The following is a 19,887-nucleotide window of genomic DNA, read 5'->3' on the forward strand; positions in this document are numbered from 1 at the left end:
GAGAAAGAACAGAGAAATTAGTTGGAGAAGAACAGGGAGGCTTTAGGAAGGGAAGAGGTTGTGTAGATCAGATATTCATTCTTAGATCTTTAGTGGAAAAGTTTCTGGAGAAGGGAAAGAAGTTGTATGTGGCTTTCATGGATTTGGAGAAAACATATGACAGGGTGGATAGACAAGGATTGTGGAAAGTGTTAAGAATATATGGAGTAGATGGGAAGTTGTTGAATGCTATGAAGAGTATGTACGATGGTGCGAAGGCTGTAGTGCGTGTGGATGGTGAACTAAGTGAATTTTTCTCTTTGAAAGTTGGGTTGAAACAGGGATGTGTCATGTCTCCATGGTTGTTCAATCTGTACATGGATGGGGTAATAAAAGAGGTACAAGGTAGGGTAGTGGATGTTGGAGTGGCCCTGGTGAGAGAGGATAGTGTTTGGAAACTCCCTGTACTGTTGTTTGCAGATGATACTGTGTTGTTGAGTGAAGACGAAGGGGAGCTGCAAGGCTTGGTGGATGAGTTTGGGAGAGTGTGTAAGAAACGGAATCTAAAGGTGAATGTAGGGAAGAGTAAAGTGATGGTCTTTGAGAGAGGTGAAGTCAGTGAATGTACAGCGAGGTTGGATGGTGAGGAATTGGAAAATGTGAGTACGTTTCAGTACTTGGGTAGTGTGATGAGTAAAGATGGAGGTTTGGAGGGTTAAGTGCTTGAAAGGGTACAGCAGGGAAGAAAGGTTGCTGGTTCTTTGAAAGCAGTGATAAGAAACAGGGAAGTGAGCATGGAAGTGAAACAGTTACTACATGACAGTATTGTGATACCAACTCTAACGTATGGAAGTTGAGCTTGGACGTTGTTTGAAGGACACAAGTCTAGAGTGAGAGCAGTGGAAATGAGTTAAGAGGAGCCTGTGGAGTCACATGGAGAGACAGGCTGACGAATGAGGATATAAAGGAGCGTTGTGGTGTGGATGTGGATGTGATAGGAAGCGTTATGAGGAACACACTGAGGTGGTTTGGCCATGTGGAGAGGATGGAGGGTGAAAGACTGACGAAGAGAGTGTATGTGAGTGAGGTGGAGGGGGGAAGAGGGAGGGGGAGGCCGAGGATGAGATGGAGGGATGGGGTGGAGAGGTATATGAGAGAGGGGGGTGTGAGTTGGGAGCAGGGCAGTGAGATGGCGGGGGACAGGGCGACTTGGAGGCGATTTGTTTGTGGCCACCCCGAACGGGATTGAGGCGTCTGGCAATAGATAGATAGATAGATTATTTTATTATTCTCATCCATCATCCAATCCTACATTGCCCCATGAGGAGCATAGGAGCCCAGGGCTAGGCAGTTGGTCCCGACATTTAACCCGCCCCATCCCGACGACGTATGGGTACGTCACCACGATTTGCATTTGCCAGTCCCGGCGACGTACCAGTACGTCGTGCAATTGCAAGGTCGCTAATTTGCACAATTTTCAATTTTCGCACGTGATTTTTCGTATGTATACACGGGACACCTTCCTCTATTCCTGTACAAGATACCAAGCAGGGACAATGCCTTACACTGCATAACCTCCCCCCTCCCCCCCTCACGACATTGTCTTGGCAAAGGACCTGTTACCAGTGACCTGGCTAGTAAAGTTATTCAGGGCCAGAGTGATTCCCCAATCGATGACAATGTGGAGGACAATGTTTACATAGCATTAGAAGAAGAAACAGCCAGAAATAATGATCAGGTAGTGTGGCAAAAATAGGTCAGGTATGGTGATTAGTTAGTGAGTGAAACAATGCTTATAATGCCTTTATTACTGCTTGAAAACCAATATACTGTCATACTACATATACATTCGTACCAAGTAAATAAATAAGTACCGTTTATGAGTGGATAAAATAGTTACCCTCCCATAGAACTCGTTTTCTTTGGTGCCAGCATGTTAGAAAACCCACTCAGGTAAGGAGGAACTCCTACCTGGATTGGGCACTTTAAACCTCAGGTGAGCGATTTCTCTATGAATTTTCGATGTTTCTCACCAAAAGCGAAGGTTTTAGCCAAAAAAAAAAAATTCGAAAATACCTCGGGACTGGGGGATGTCGGAGGTGCGGAAAGCCTCGGGACGTGACGGGTTAAGATGAGAGTGACCAGCCTCACTCATCCCTGAGTGGTATTACATGAGAAATCAACCCCAACCATCCCTTGGATATAAACCTTCACTGGCTCAATCTGATTGGAACGCAGTAATTGCCCACTAAAACCACCAGACGCCAAAATCTGGTTATATGGTTACCACCCAGCGTAGTAAATGCTTTCCTGGTGTACAGGAAACCATTTGGCTTGTCACTCAGTGTAGAGTCACCCACAGGCTGAAGGAAGAGGAAAGAATGAAGGAAAGAAAGACAGAAGAAGGAGTGTAAAGTCACCCGTAGGCAGAAGGACGAGGAAAGAATGAAGGAAAGAAAGACAGAAGAGAATGGAAGGAAAGAAGGATGGAGAGGAAAGGGCAGACACCCGAGAGCAGCACTACATCAAGTGAGTGGATGGTGAGCCCCCCCACCTACCACAATTATTATTATTATTATTATTATTTATTATTATTATTATTATTATTATTATTGAGTGTGAAGGTTTTGTTCCTGGATGGATACCACATGCTCTCTTCCCCCCAGTTAACAGGGGCATCATAGTACCATAGGCTCCACATCACCCCATTATTTAATTATATGTTTACTGCCCATAATTGTAAATGGCTTCCTTGGTTACAGGAAATAATTGGGCTTGTCACTCAAAAAGTAGGCAGCACTACATCGAGTGGATGATAATTCCCACCACCTACCAACTACAGTACTTTTAAATGGTATGGTAATGTTGTCACTGCTGTTATGCTAACCTTTTTCTCCCTTGTGCACCTCACTTTCATGAGACATCTCTAAAAGATAACCTCAGCAAAAATTGTGTAGGAGTGCTTGGTTGAAGTGACCAGCTTCCTGCAATCCACTGAGTTCATGTCCATATGAGACTGTGGTTACACAAGGATCTGGAATATTCTAAATGGCAGAAATAAAACCATAGTACAGGTACAGTATTTGTTATTAACCCTGGCCCATTGCTAGGACCATATCACAGCTATTTTCATGTCCCCCAATGCTAACTTAGTTGTTCTTCCACAGTGTCTGAAGCGTATGTGACGTTGGCGACAAATGATGGGTACGCCATTGGAGCACTGGTGCTGGCCCACTCCTTGCGCTCCAACCACACCACACGCGACCTGTGCATCATGATCTCACCAGCAGTCTCCATGGCTATCAGGTTCTGCTCTCATTTATCTTTCTGATCAGAACAGTCTTTAACTTTTTCACCATGGTGTACTGTACAGTAAATCAGTGTCCTATTTTTTTATTTTTTTTTAATCGAGTTTATCACAAAATATTGCCTACTTAAAGTTTCATTTTTCTTTTAAAACTGCTTTTCCAGTTCTCCCTATGTCTTATTACAAACTGTATTGATCAAATTGATATTTCAGTCCATAAAGAAATCCCTTAAACCTGGAGGGGTTGGCCATCAATATATTGCCCTCATGTCACCGTGTCCTCTGCCATCAGAATGCCCTGTCTCCAGCTCACACTACCCTCATTCATGTACATCTTCACTTCATCCCTTCACTAGGGCTGCGTTTCAACAGGCCTTAGTGCCCCAGAGCGGTCCAGGGGTAGTGGGGGTAGCAGGGAAACCACCAAATACTTGGAGTGCAAATTCGCTTTTACTCTAGATATCCTTCTTTCAGAATACTTAGCAGTTATGTATATTTGAGCATTACTGACAACAATATTAATGTTACATGAATATTTGTCAGCAAAATATAATTGTAAATGCATATTGCCGAAATACTTTGGAAATATTTAATCACCATGTTAGCCGTAATGGAGAATCATAACAAATCCTGTTTTCGCCACAGCTGCTTCCTCCTGTAATTTTCTCCTGTTTTGAAGACAAAATGGACCCTGCAGTGCAAGACTGCAGTGGAACAAGATGACTTTGTAAGATATGATCATTGTGCGGAGGTGAGGTGGTACTTCATGGAAGTATGATTTTCGCGGGAATGAATGAAAACAAACCCTAATTTGTACTCTTTAGATCCGCATAGCCTTTACTTTCATTAAGCGGAAAATCAGTACTTCACTGAAATGAAGAGGGTATTGTAACAAATCTTTTCATTTATGATGTGTTAGTTTTCAAAATCCGTTCACTCTCTCAAATTACACAAAATAGTACCCTGGTATTTAGAGTTCTGTTAACCTTTACATGACTGTGATCTAAGCCATTTACAGTTGTCAGATGTCACCAGAGAGACCCACCTCACCAAATAGTTCCAACCGCGACGGAGGCTGCGACAACCCCCCATTCAACCCCCACACTTTCTCTCTCGAAAGCGCCGTCACGTTCCGTGGCATTCCAGCTGTTGAAACGTGGCCCAGTCCTCAGGCCTCCCTCCCCCTCAACCAGTACCTCATGTACGACCTACTTGCTTTTCCCTTTTAGACCAACGAGTCATTCACCACTTCAGTATGATGACATGCAGGCAGTCCTAGCTGTGTCAGGGAAGTATTCTTAAATATCACAGCTGTTACCAAATAGCTGGTACTGTAAATTAGGAGAAACTGACCGACTGCTTTATAGGTAGCACTTGAACATTGATAAGCACTCATTCTAAATATGTGTAGACATGGCTGCTAGGAATTTTATTTTAGAAAAGAAAACATTATATCAGACTGAATATAATATAGCACCCACGTGTGCCAACTGGTAAGGTTTAAATATTCACTATGGTGTATTCCAAGTGTATCACATCTAAGTGTATCACACAAGGTAAGTTTTTTTTCCATAAAATTCTTTTGTAATTAATGGACGTGACTTGTGTCTGACGTAATGATTAGTTTACACCAGTAGCAGTATTGCTATTGACTTGTGTATGTTCAGCTACTGAAAAGTTATTGGAGGCTTTCCAATCATGTACAGTAATGCCATTGAGGAAAGTAGACTGAATATCTACCCCTAATTGTAAGAACTTTGGTAGCTTAGCTGTGGACCTTTATACTGTACCTTGGAGAGAGAAATGGGACTGACTGTTAGTTTATAATGAGTACCAGACAAGGCCACTTTTTATACTAGTTTGGTGGTGATATATGTACTTGATTTTCACTTTTAGTACAGTATAATGAGTGGGGGTTCAGGAAGATAGAATTAATGGGAAATAGATAATTAGGGAAAAGTCTGGATAATGATGATTATTTCATTACAGATCAATGCTGGAGGGTGTGTTCAATAAAGTAGTGGTGGTGGACGTACTAGACTCACAAGACTCGGCCCACCTGTCTCTAATGAAGCGGCCTGAGCTGGGGGTTACGTTCACAAAGCTACACTGCTGGACCCTCACACAATATACCAAGTGTGTCTTCCTTGATGCAGACATGCTTGTGAGTATAGATGGTTTGTTTTCACCCGACCTAGCCACTCCCACTTATGATGATGTGAAATTCAATGAGGTTTACTGATAGTTGAGACATAGATAAGTCTCCCTGTGGTTACTAGTTACACTGACACACCAACTACTCTTGGCCATCAACAGAGCTGAAATGGGTTAGAGATCTTTGCCAGGTTCAAAAATGTTGTACTAGGGCAGGGCTGGGCAGGCCATAGAAGGACAGAGCTGGAGGTGATGCTGACAGTGCTGCACTTCTGGATCTTTACACCATGTACTACTTGTGATTTCTTTGATGCTGACATGCTTGTGAGTACTACAACAGGACAGGATGAGGCAGGGCAGGACAGAGCTGCTTATGACCTAGAGAAGAATAAGATTCAAACCAAGTAATTAAGATAAAGGGGTTTGAAAGCCTGGCATAAGGTTTGATCCCCAAGAGATGACTGAAGGTTTTTAAATCATATAATGCCATCAAGGGAAATAGGCTGGTCATCTACCAATAAATTTGCTTAAATATGGTAGCTTAGTCTTGAACTTGCAGTTTTACCAAGACTCCCATTTCTTGTATCCCCACAGTGTGTGCAAAATCCGGATGACCTGTTCTCACACCCTGAGCTGACAGCGGTGTGTGATGTTGGGTGGCCAGACTGCTTCAATTCAGGCATGTTTGTGTTTGTTCCCTGCCTGGACACATACCACCGGCTCCTGGCATTGGCTGAGAGTGCTGGCAGCTTTGACGGGGGTGACCAGGTATCATACTGCTATTTACAAACACTAGGCATAAGATTGCTTGTTCAGTACAGGTGTACCCCAGTTTAACGATGTTATTGGTTAGGTAAAACCATATCGTTAAGAGGGGTATCGTATATCGGGGCACTTTTATCGTGTAAAGTAATGGAAAGCATTTATCAGCCTTGGATTTCCCACCGAAACTAAGTCCAAAACCCACCCAAATGAGACCAAAAACAAGTTTAAAGCCAATCTAAATGGCCTAACAGCTGTAAAGGAAGCTAACCTAAGCCTAACACCTGTAAATAATTCACTGAAACCAACAAATAAAATCTGAAAATTGTCAAATTTAAGTCTGGAAAAAAATCAAGCTTAGTAAACTGTACCTCAAAATGACAATGTTCACCCCACCTGTGGCTAAAACACATTAATCCAAGTCTAAAAACAGTTTATAAATCAACCTAAACACACAGTTTGTCTAAAATATCATCAAAATCTGTAAAAAAAAAAAGAAACCATCATCAAACCGAGGTTTGGCCATCGTTTAGCGGGGTATGGTGGTATATCTACTCCCATTGCTAAGCTGGGGGTATAGCATGTAGGGATATCGTTTATCTGGGTGTTACTGTATATACATTTTTCTTCATTCTCACAGCTACCAAACATTACACCATATTAGATTGAATATTAACTTCTAGAATTCATTTGATGTCTTTTTTGCATGATTTATGTTGATTCCAGGTAATTTCATTCAACTCGGGGAAGATTTCTTGCATTGAAGGATCATAGTAAGATTATATCTAACCCCTCTGGTTCATTCAATGGTCAGAATTGAAAAGGGGCAAGAGTTCAGATAATTAATATTGCTTGTTTATACATTTTTATTCCTTCATAAAACTACCAATGGCTTGATGGTCAAATACAGTGAATATTAGTGGCAATGCAAAAAACAAGGCTGATTAGTACCAACCTTTATGAAGACTTGTTTATTATAAAAGTTGGCTGATGTTTCATCCATATGACCCCAGGGCCTCCTCAACATGGCCTTCCCAGACTGGCACCGCATCTCCTTCGTGTACAACATGGTCGCCTCGGCCACTTATACATACCTCCCTGCCTACAAGCAGTGAGTACACACTTGTTACATTTGTTATTGTTGTGCCTCCAGACTCATCTGAATGTGAACCCAGTGGACTGTAAGCAGAACTTGCTCTTCTGCACGCAACATCCTTCTTTCAGGGAGATAAGGAAGTTGCTGAGTGATTATATATCCCGTTTAAAATAGTTTCACAAGTTGTGGGAACGAGCAAATCAGCTTTTGAGGTGAGCAGAATCAGTCATTTACCATACCACTAGACCACCTATTACATCCAATCATTATTGAAAGTTGGGTCATTTTTAAAGTTTCACTCCAGCACCACACATCGTAGACATATACGAAGATGGAGGGATGGATGATCCTCATTATTAAAGTCTTGACCCCTCCTTTACTCAACAGGTATGGTGTCAACACCAGGCTGGGGCTCTTATTAGACCATCATTTATGACAAGTCTCATCAGTATCCTTGAGTCTTGGTGACTTCCCTATTACTTCTCCCCTTCCCACCCACCCCCTACTGTACCAACTTTGCTCAGCATAGGAAAAGCCTTTTACGTTAACCCTCTCGAACTGTTTTGATACAACCTGTGTCCAACTGCTTCCAAGTACTGCATGACCCTCGCTGGCTGGCCCAGATCTTACATGCCACACACCCCTCACTCAGTGATGTGTGCGACTTCGGAAAATTTTTCCATTCAACTTTCTCCCCGGCCCTTTTTTATAACTGTATTATTATGAAATTGCTGCATGTTATAAATGAGTTAATGAGGCCCTTAGTAATATACCATCCTATCCGCTGAAAATAAAAAGAGAAAAATGCGATCAGAGTTTTGCAACCTTTAAACTGTCCTATTTCTGTAACTGCTGGAGTTATCTTGATAATTATTTTTTCAGATGCTGTGGGCATCCCTACGTGTCAAGTGGGGTTGGTGGAGGATTAGTGCCCCTCCCTGTAAAACAATTAACTCTAAGCCCTTGGCCACCCCGTTTGGGATACATGGCGTCTGGCAATGAATGAATGAATGAAGATGTAGCTTAACGTATGTACTTCTTGCAGTAACCTCATACTTATGCTGTCTGTGAGTATTCTTAATGATAATGTGATGAAATGCCCACCATGGTCTGACCAAACCTCTGATAAAATGTTATTTGACTATTATTAACCACAGAAATATGGAATAGAATTTAGAGATAACATCATTATGATCTCGGTGGTGTCACACTATTGATTAAAGAAAGCGGCTCTGATATTTTAGTATTTGGACTTTATTTTAGCAGTTTAAAGGTCGGATAACCTTGAGTGCATTTTTTTTTTAAACATCAAAAAACACGAATATCTTCTCAGACAGCGCAAGAAAAGAAGTAATAATGATGATGTTAGGTTTAGTAACAATAAGGAAGCATTCAAGATAAAGGAATAATGTAAGAATGACCCTAAACCCAAAAAAGTTTTAAAATAATGAATGAAAGTGCAGGCAAACCCCAATTTACCCCTAAAAGTTTGACAATAACGAATGAGACAGTACAGGCAAACCCCGATTTACGATACGCCCCAGAATAGTGATGGGGATAGAAATAACCACCCTACCCCACATATCGTAGACCAACCCCCGGTTTTGGGATGGGTCTTTTTTTTTTTTTTTTTTTTTTAATCGATTTTGATGATACTTTAGACTTAAATTTTGTGTTTAGGTTGATTTATAAACTGTTTTTAGACTTGATGTGTTTCAGTCATAGATGAACACTGTCATTTGGGGTATGGATTCACGCCCATCAGACGTGGTACAAAACATTGTGGACAACTAGGTGACTCAACAAAGCATATCTGGTGTTTGACCATTGAACATCTAACCTTTCATGGAATATATAACACTAATTTTAAATAAATATTAGTAATTATGAATGCCTTAAAGAGTAAATATTTCCTTCATTGATGAAAACTGTGACATCACTAAATCATGTGTTTACATTCAGGTTGTTCAAGGGAAAATGCTTTGAAAATGCAAAAGAATTTCTAAATAAATGTTAGCAAATAAGAGAGAAGAAAATAAAGAGCTCGGCAACCAGAGCAGTAACTAAAATGACATAAAGAGGGGCCATTGAAAAGGCTGTCCCGATCGCATCATCATTCGCATTCCCTGTCAGGAGAATACCTCATTAAAACATCAGTGATCCTTCCTCACAACAATTTGCACCTTGGACATGTCTGCATCATTCATTTATTATTATTATGGATAACAGATGTTTATTTATTTGTCCTGGGACCGTCTGATGGTGGGATTGTATACAATGCTGCTGCATCTTCTGTACCAAGTTTGAATGAGAGTCTGAGATTGCATTCTTCAGTGACCTTGACTGGGCACAAGTGAGATGGGCACTGGTTTTAGGCTTGGGTTAGCTTCATTTACAGCTGTTAGGCCATTTAGATCATCTTTAAACTTTTTTGGACTCATTTGGGTGGGTTTAGGACTTCGTTGGGGGGAAACCCAAGGCTCAAAAATACATCCCTATATTTTACATGTTAATTCTACCCCAGGATGTGATACCTTGCCTAGCAATGGGTTTTTACTTAACCAGTTGCATCATTAAACCAGGGTATGCCTGTATTCTGTAAACCTAAAATCACAGACTATTCTGAAAGCATTAAAAACAATGACAATGGTAATGTTAATACTGAAAGATTAAGATAAAAAAATTTAATTGTATAATATTAATGACTAGCACTGTTCATGATGAGAGAGAGAGAGACAGACGGACAGACTGTGGGAGAGAAAACTGTATGGCGTCTCACGTTTGGCTCTCGTAACTTCATGGTATGCAACTCAGCTTGTGACTGGGCAGCTTCAGACTATGGCGGGAAGGAACATATATCCCGGTCAAATACTAAGATTTTGATTCATTATTGGTGTATGTCCATAAGGCCCATAGTTCAGGGTTACTTGATAGAAAATTGACCTTACTGCTGAAGGTATAGTGGGTCCAGCTCCTATCTCAAAATTTGCCACAGCCCATTTAGTTTTTAAATCTCTACTCTCAATACACAGTCTGTCTATAAGGCCCATAGGTAAGAGTTACTCAATAGGAAATTCACCTAGTTTACCGCGCCACACTCATGCGTCAGAATGTCACAGCTCCCACCGCACCTTCAACCCAAATGGGCAAAAGTTTGTGTTATTTCTCTGTATTTTCAACCATATTGCTGGCTGTATTCTAGAACCCTTTCACTTCCCTAATACAAAGGAATGTTGTGGGAACAATATGGCGGCCTTAGCTCGAGTTTGGCTGTGGTGGTGTATAGCTTGGTCTGTTACTAAATGCCTCAAATGATCTTCCTAATAAAAAAAAAAAAAAAAAAAAGATAAATTACCATATTTTATTGTTCAGTCATTTATTCAATGGTGATTTCTCAGATATATAAACATTTCATCATTGTTGGTTGAGAGAAAGCTGTAGAGCATATTTTTGCAATGATTTGCATAAAAAAATTACTTCTGGCTCTAGTAGAAAGATTTTTATGGTGTACAGAACAGAAATATCTTAAGGTCTTTGAGCACACCCGGCTCCTCGAGTAGTGGCCGGCTCAGTATTGTAAAATGTTTCCAATAATTTCATTTCCCTGCCCTCATTTGAAACTGTACTGTTATGAAATTACTACATGTTATAAATGAATAAATTATTTTCCTAATGAAAGAAGAAAAAGAAAAGAAACAATATATAAATTACCATATTTTTTCCTTCACTCATTTATTCAACACCAATTTTTTAGATATATAAACATTTCATCATTGCTTGTTAACTGATGAAATGTTTGTATATGTGAGAAGTCGGCATTGAGTGAAAGAGAACGATTAAAAAGTCAGTACAGTTTTTTTTTTATTTATTTTTTTTTTTTTTTTAATTTTTTTAGGTAATTTATTTTTTTCTTGTTCATTAGGAAGATCATTTATTCATTTATAATGATGGATGGATTGATGGAAAACATGTAACAATTTCATAATTTCTTTCCGTTACAGGTGGCTTTACATTGAGTGACAAGCCAAATGGTTTCCTGTAAGCCAAGAAACCATTTACAACGCTGGGTGGTAACCATACAACCAAACCATACGTGCTCCCTACGTGTCAAGTAGGTTGGTGGAGGGTTAGTGCCCCTCCCTGTAAAACAAATAACTCAGAGTCAAATGGCCACCCCATACGGGATTATGGCGTCTGGCAATAGATAGATAGATAGATAGATTTATTCATTTATAATGATGGATGGATTGATGGAAAACATGTAACAATTTCATAATACAGTAGTAAATAAGGGCAGAGGAGAAAGTTGAATTATGCAACCAAAAATCATGGCAAAAAGATACCACAAGCTGTATGGTTGGACACAACCTGCTTCGAAAAAGTGCGGGTGGTTGGATTTCACGTGGACGCAACCTGTGTCGGAATAGTGCAAGCAGTTGGATTTTTTACAGAGCCTTGGTGTATGAGAGAGTTAACAGGGTTTAAAGGTTTCTTAACACTCAGGTTACCAGTAATCCCTCCAGTTTGAAAGCTCTCTCCAAAGCAGAAGAATATTGTCAGAAGATGGCACCCATTGATACTGTTTTGTGCATGTGTGTGTGTGTGTGTGTTTTCAGATTTAATTACTGCTATGTTTCATGCAGCTTAGTATAGATTTTTTTAAACTGGAGTAGTTAGATATACATATAACCAACCCGTACGTGCTCCCTACATGTCAACAAGTGGGTTGGTGGAGGGTTAGTGCCCCTCCCTGTAAAATAGGTAACTCAAAGTCAAGTGGCCACCCCTTACAGGATTATGGCGTCTGGCAATAGATAGATAGATAGATAGTTAGATAAAGCTTATTAAACTCATTTTGTCTTGCACCAGTAAGAATATTCTAAAAAAGGATGTCATCTGGGATTAAAGGGTTAAAATGACATCTCCTAACCCTTCCATTCATCGATAGGTATGGTGCCAGAGTCATGATGCTGCACTTTTTTTTGGTTGAACTCATGCAGTGTTTGGGTAAATAAGGTCTAATGCTGCCAATGTGAAGTCTGTCCTATCTATCTATCTATTGCCAGACGCCACAATCCCGTGAGGGGTGGCCATTTGACTTTGAGTTATTTGTTTTATGGGGAGGGGCACTAATCCTCCACCAACCCACTTGTTGACACGTAGGGAGCACGTATGGTTTGGTTATATGGTTACCACCCAGCTTAGTAAATGGTTTCTTGGCTTACAGGAAACCATTTGGCTTGTCACTCAATGTAAATCCACCTGTAAAGGAAAGAATAGCAATAAGAAGTGACAGGAAAGATGGGAGAAATATGAAGAGAGGAGAGCAGACACAGAAAAAGAATGATAAAGGCTAAGGAAGAAGTAGGCAGCTCTACATCAAGTGAGTGGATGATGGTCACCACCACCTACCACACTGTCTGTCCTGAAGCTGAATAAAATCATCAGGAGATGACAAGAAAAAAATTAAGGACATCCCATAACCCTTCCCTCCCTTGACAGGTATGGTGCCAATGCCAAACTGGTACACTTCCTTGGAGCACTGAAGCCGTGGCATCACCGGTATGATGCTGGGAGTGGCAGTGTGGCAACTGCGCCAGGCTATTCTCACCTGGCCCCTTATCTCAACTCGTGGTGGGCCATCTACCAGCGCCTTGTACATCCGGGTGTCCCAGAGATGGTGAGAAAGCATTCAACACTGCAGACACACAGATGTTTAAGGGTGTAGCTATATATACTTAACGGAAATGTGATTACATGAAGTACCTAAACATAGGGTTCCATCAAAGTTAGACTGTTAACAGCAGCACTTACCCTGTGCATAGTTTCTTGTCATTCATGTTTCTGCCAAGTGTGGCCACATCTTAAGTAAGGTAACTGGTCACAGTATCATGAGACTGGCTGATTAGAACATTTAACCATTTGCCCTTTTATTCTTGTCTGAGAAACCATACCACACCCAAAGATGAATTAAGTGCATAATAATAGGGGGTCCAGTATTTTTTGTTCCTAGCAACCATTTTTTATTGTTTCAGTAGGCTACATATGTATATGACAAGTGGGTTTGGAATACAGTCCATTTATCACTGAATATGTAAGGACAGTATACAGTATACAGACAATTCCTGTCCACACGTATGACTAGACTCAGTCTAGTCATACGTGTGGACAGGAATTGTCTGGTGTGAACCAGCCAGCCTACTGTAGTTATGCTTTTGTTTTCATACGAGTATACAGCATATGTTCTGTGAAGCACCACTGGTTGGGTAGAATCATACCAGAAGGAACTAGAAAACATGCATTGCTAGTTCTGTTTAGTATCATTTGTGTACTTACTGTGGATATTGTGTTGACTGTCTGTACTAACAGAAAGTAATTTTTCTCTTGCTCTCGGAACAAATAATTACATAGCCCAGAAATGGAGGTCTGGGCTGCACAACGAAGACACTGACATAGCTAGTCAGTGGGTCACTGATTTTCAGGAGGTTGTCTAATTAGACCATTAATTTTTTTTTTTTACTGGTCAGTGGGGGTGCCCATCATCTACACACTCATTGTAGGGGTACTTTATTTTAGGGTATTTTTGCATTGAGTGACAAGCCAAATGATTTCCTGTAAACCAGGAAATCATTTAATATGGTGGGTGATAACCTTATGCAGACTTCCCCTAAAATAGAGTACCAGTACAATGAGTGAGTGGACAATGGTCATCCCCACTGACCACTAAAAAAAAAAATTAAATGTCCTAAGTAAACAACCTCCTGAAAATCAGTGACCCACTGATGTATTGTATATTACACCAAGGATTTTGTGTGTGGGGGGGGGTAGGGGAATGTTGTTTATGGTGAGGTGTGGGATGTGACTGTGTTCTGCTGTCCAGTTTGTGAGAAGGGTCACTGTAGATTTGGCTGGAGCTATTTTGAGCCTGTTTATGGTGAACAATTCATGTAGTGTGTTGAGGTAAGGTTGGAGGATGTGTGCAGCTGTGTTTGCATTTTGTTGTGCACATGTAAGTGTTATATCATCTGCATAGGAAGCTATGTGTGTCTGTGGTGTGTGCGGTGTGGGTATGTCGTGCATGTATAGGTTAAAGAGTGTAGGGGACAAAACAGATCCTTGGGGGATGCTGTTTGTGAAGTTTCTGATGTTAGAAGACTGACCGGCAAATGTTACATGTGCACATCTGCCTGCTAAGTAGTTTGCCAACCATCTTTTTGTATTATTGTGCATATTTGTGTTGAGTATTTTGTTTGTGAGGTTGTGGCGGGGGATGGCATCAAAAGCTTTGCTGATGTCTAGTGTGACTAGGAGTGTTCTGTGTGGTGGCCTAGCTGAATTCATGCCATTGAAAACTCTCTCTGTATGGTCTGTAAGAATGGTGTTTGTGAAGTGTAGTGGCCTAAAGCCATGTTGTGATTGGGCTAGGGGAATGTAACATCAGTGTCATTTAAACAACACATCACAAACATTAAAAATAAAATAACACCAAGACTCAATGCCTTGAGGTCACTTGCCCATATAACATTCAGACACAACAAAGAAACCACCACCACAGTATACAGACAATACATACATTCAGTGATGAATTATGCAAGCCCTGCTTGGGCTCCTAACCTCACCAAAACACACTACAACACACTACAGACCATACAGAACAAGGCCCTAAATATAATCACAGGCTGCACAGCTAACCTGCATCAAGAGGCCAAAGTCCTCAAAGTCAAGGATCACCTAGAAATGAGAGGCACCCAGATTCTTGCTGCAGCCTCCACAAACCCACAACATCAACTTCATTACATGGCAGCACATCCACCCACACCTAGGAACATCAAAATAACACCCATCACACGATATCATACACAAATGCTGTCATCTCTCCCCCCTCGGCCACCTCAGACCAGCTTCCAGAAGCATATCCACACTCAAATCACTCGCCGCTCCATTCAGTCACTTAAAGACAACACACAGCTGCATGCACGGCCTCCTGACATCCACCCTTCTGAATCCTATCTCCCTTGTGAGGACAGGGTCCACCTGGCCAGGCTGAGATGTGGGCACCATCCAGCCCTCTTAAGCTACCAGAAGAGGCTGGATGACTCCATCGCTGATGCCTGTCCTGGATGTAACACAGCACCCCATACTATTAAGCACATTATGGAAGACTGTATTGCACACAATCACCTATGCCAACAACACAACCTACACTTCATGAGAGCTCTGTGGGAAAGCCCGGTCTCAGCCATGGCCTTCCTGAGGGACTTGGGGCTGTTCGACCAGACTGCCTAGGGAACTACTACTACTACAACTACCAACAAGTGTTCCCTACATGTCAGCAAGTGGGTTGGCTGAGGGTTAGTGACCCTCCCCAGAAAACAATTTAACTAAAAATACAGACAAGAAGCCTCTGATAAGGACAGACCAACAGGTGATGACCAGTGACTGGACAAAGGACTTGGTATGGATTGCAACATGGAATGTATGGAATGCAAATGATGAGGTGAAAGAGAGAGAGAGAGAGATTGTCCAGGTGCATGAGGGTGCAAAAGTGGACATGTGTGGATTAACTGAAACTAATGGAAGAGGTGAAAGTGAGAGAGAGAGTGGGAGTATGGATGGGAGTAGGTGAAAATGAGAGGGCAAAAGAGGGTGTATGTACTGTTGTGTGCAAGAGATGGAAGGAGAATATAAGAGTATGGATCAGTTGGTTTAAACCCTCCCATCCGGGTGACATGTATACATGTCTTCCTGGGACCATCTGGGGGTCATGTATACATGATCTAGTGTTTTGTAGTATTATATTATAGTTTTAGCTGAGAAATTATGGTTTAAATAAAGGTGATTTTTAAGAAAAACACCTCCTGGTGGTTTGGGTGGTGAAAACAACCCCAGGACATGATGTTAAGGATTATGTGGGTAAGATTGTAAGTGGGAATACAAATGTGGGCGATATTGTGTGTGTGCGTGCATGCGTATGTGCATGCGTGCATGTGTGCGTACGTGTGTGCTTGCGTGCGTGCATGCATGCATGTTTGCATCTGTGCATGTGTGTGTGTGCACGAGCAGAGTGATAGAAGAGTTCTGGGCAAATGTGGAAGTGTGCATGGAAAAGTTTGAGAGGAAGGAGAGTGTTTTTGATTGGAGATATGAATGGAAAAGTAGGGATTGTGAAGGTGTATGGAGTAGTTGGTGAGTGGGTTGTGCCTGCAGAAGTGGATGAGAATGGCAGTGCTGTAGTGGAAATTTTGGTGATAGCCAATACCCAGTTTAGGCACAAAATGGTCCACAGGTATAAGTGGCAAGTGATGAGAAGGGTGGGTGGTGTACTGAACGAACAGAATGCAATGACTGATGTGTGTGTGGATGACTGAATGAGAAGGTATATAATGGATGCAAGAGCATACAGAAGTTTGGGGAGTGGCTTTCTGAGTGGTGGCGAAAGTCAGGGTTCAAGTGCGATGGAGGAATAGGAAGAGGGAAGGACAGGAGGAAGTATTCCATACTAGGAGGCCAGAAAGATTGCAAGAGGATGGAAAAAAGGCAGAATATAAGAGGGAAGCGATTGGATAAGTATGATTTGGAGCAGATGGGGGGGGGGGGAGGTGGAAAGTGTGTGCAAGATATTCATGAAAGAAACTGATGCAGCATGTGAGGTGGTGTGTGGGGTGAAGAGAAGGCAAAAAGGTGTGCAAGGAAGGGCATGGTAGAATGAAGAGGTGAGGCAAGCTATGATTCAAAATAAGGCATATAGTGAGTGGATGGGAAGCAGAGGCATGGAGGAAGTTGAGACAGGAAAGAGAGTTATAAGTAGAGAGGAAGATTAGTAAGAGAAAGTAAGAAGAGAGTGGATGAGGAATTTGGAAGGAATTGAGTGTAAAGTAGAGGGAATGTAAGAAAATATTCTGGTAGGAGATAGAGTAAGGGAGGGTGATAAGGAAGTTAGTAGGAAGTGAAAGGTAAAAATGGTAGATTGCTAGTGGAGAAGGGAGAAAAAGTGAGCAGATGGAGAGAACGCATTAAGGAACTGTTAAACAGAGAATGAAAGTAATGAATATATAAGTGGCTGGGGAATGGCTGGGAGAAGAAAGGTGTGAGAAGGGAGGAAGAGACAGTAGGATGAAAGTAACTGAAGCAGTGAAGAAAGTAAAAATGGGGAAGGCCCCAGGAATTGATGGAGTGTGTGGTGAAATGATGAAGCATGGGGGGAGAGATCGTAGTAGAATGGATATGGAAGTTGTGCAGATTGGCCTGGGAGGAAGGTAGAGTCCCAGAGGAATGGAAGTCTTGTATAATTATTCCCCTGTACAAGCTCACCATCCACTCACTTGATGTAGTGCTGCTCTCGGGTGTCTGCCCTTTCATCTCCTCCATCCATCTTACCTTCCATCCTCTTCTGTCTTTCTTTCCTTCCATCCTCTTCTGTCTTTCTTTCCTTCCATCCTCTTCTGTCTTTCTTTCCTTCCATCCTCTTCTGTCTTTCTTTCCTTCATTCTTTCCTTATCCTTCTGCCTACGGGTGACTTTACACTCCCTCTTCTGTCTTTCTTTCCTTCATTCTTTCCTCTTCCTTTTGCCTGTGGGTGACTCTACACAGAGTGACAAGCCAAATGGTTTCTTGTACATCAGGAAACCATTTACTACACTAGGTGGTAACCATATAACCAAATTTTGGTGCCTGGTGGTTTAGTGGGTAATTACTGTGCTCCAGTTGGATTGAGTCAGTGAAGGTTTATATGCAAGGGGTGGTTGGGGTTCATTGCACATGTAATGCCTCTCAGGGATGAATGAGGCTGGTCGCTCTCATCTTAAATGTCAGGACCCAATGCCTAGCCCCGGGCTCCTACACTTCTCATGGTGCAATGTAGGATTGGATGAATGGACAAAGAAAAAGAGGAAAAAGAAGTGTGTAGTTATAGGGTCATTTGTTTTCTTAGTTTAATAGGAAAAGTATATGGTAGGATACATACTGACAGGTTTAGGGAAATGACAGAGGAATTAGTTGGAAAAGAACAGGGAGGTTTTAGAAAGGGAAGAGGTTGTGCAGATCAGATATTTATACTTAGGTCTTAAGTGGAAAAGTTTCTAGAGAAGGGAAGGAAGTTGTATGCAGTATGGAGAAAGGGTATGACAGTGGGTAGACAAGGAATGTGGAAAAATATTAAGAATAAATGGAGTAAATGGGAAGTTGTTGAATGCCATAAAGAGAATGTATGTGGGTGCTAAGGCTGTGGTGCATGTGGATAGTGAATGAGTGAATTTTCCTATTTGAATGTTGGATTGAAACAGGGATGCCATGTCTCCAGGGTTGCTCAGTCTTTGTATGGATGGGGTTCTAAAAGAGATACATGGTAGGGCATTGGATGTTGGAGCAGCCCAAGTAAGAGAGGGCAGCATTTGGAAATTTCCTGTATTGTTGTTGGCAGATATTGTATTGTTAAGTGAAGACAAAGGGGAACTGTAAAGTGTGGTGAATGAATTTGGGAGTGTGTGTAAGAAATGGAATCTAAAGGTGAATATAGGGAAGAATAAAGTTATGGTCTCTGAGAGAAATGAAGTCACTGAATGTACAGTGAGGTTGGATGATGAAATGGAAAATGCTTGTGCATTTAAGTACATGGATAGTGTGATGAGTAAGGATGGAAGTTTGGTGGATGAAGTGCTTGAAAGGGTACAGCAGGGAAGAAAGATGGCTGGTTCTTTGAAAGCAGTGATAAGAAATAGAAAAGTGAGCATGGAGGTAAAAAAAGTTGCCGCATGATACTATTGTGATACCAACTCTAACGTATGGCAGTGAAGCTTGGACCTAGGTGGAAGGACACAAGCTGGGTGAGAACATTGGAAATGAATTATTTGAGAGGAGCATGTGGAGTTATATGGAGAAACAGGCTGACAAATGAAGAAGTGAAGGAGTGTTGTGGTGTGGATGTGGATGTGATAGGAAGTGGTAGGAGAAATACATCGAGGTGGTTTAGCCTTGTGGAGAGGATGGAGAGCAAGAGACTAACGAGGAGAGTGTATGTGAGTGAGGTGGAGGGAAGGAGGGGGAGGCTGAGGATGAGATGGAAGGATGGAGTGGATAGGTATGAGAGAGAGATCGGGGTGTGAGCTGGGGAGGGCACTGAAATGGTGGGGGACATGGTGACTTGGAGGTGATTTGTTTATGGCCACCCCTTTTAGGACTAAGGCATCTGGCAGTAGATAGATAGATAGAACTTTTTATTTATTTTTTTTCTAACAGAGATGTGTCCAAAAACTTTTTTTTTTAATTTAACTTTCATTGTTTGGACATAACCATTTCTTTCCTTACATATTCATTGATTGGATATTGACATAAATCACCATGGAAGTCAGAGATCATCTGCTGTTAGTTTTCTGGGATTAGAAAGAACCTTTACCCATTTTTATTTATATGTTCATAGTAAATCAGTGTAATCATATCAGTTGAATATTTTGTAGCATTACTACATAGATGGTAGGTATTGGAGCCTAAGTGGTGGTATGTGAGGACAGGTGGTGACCAGCCCTCTTGTCTACCATGGTTGAACAGGTTAATTATTTTGTATTGATTTCTGCTGTTGAAAGGACAGTACTGT

At 41.5% G+C, this 19,887-nt stretch overlaps 1 protein-coding gene across 4 annotated transcripts in view; it reads left to right on the forward strand.

Annotated features, from left to right (window-relative positions):
* Gyg (glycogenin 1) overlaps positions 1–19,887 on the forward strand; it is an 82,477-nt gene that overhangs the window by 45,960 nt on the left and 16,630 nt on the right. For all 4 annotated transcript variants that reach the window (XM_080268615.1, XM_080268616.1, XM_080268617.1 and 1 more), the window contains exons 2-6: positions 3,147–3,285; positions 5,276–5,450; positions 6,035–6,208; positions 7,216–7,313; positions 12,801–12,978. In XM_080268615.1, the coding sequence (XP_080124741.1) occupies positions 3,147–3,285; positions 5,276–5,450; positions 6,035–6,208; positions 7,216–7,313; positions 12,801–12,978 (764 nt within the window). The remainder of the gene's footprint in view (positions 1–3,146; positions 3,286–5,275; positions 5,451–6,034; positions 6,209–7,215; positions 7,314–12,800; positions 12,979–19,887) is intronic.

Source organism: Coenobita brevimanus, chromosome 28 (assembly GCF_032717465.1).
Source record: "Coenobita brevimanus isolate Jiangsu-jjx chromosome 28, ASM3271746v2, whole genome shotgun sequence".
Lineage (NCBI taxonomy): Eukaryota > Metazoa > Arthropoda > Malacostraca > Decapoda > Coenobitidae > Coenobita > Coenobita brevimanus.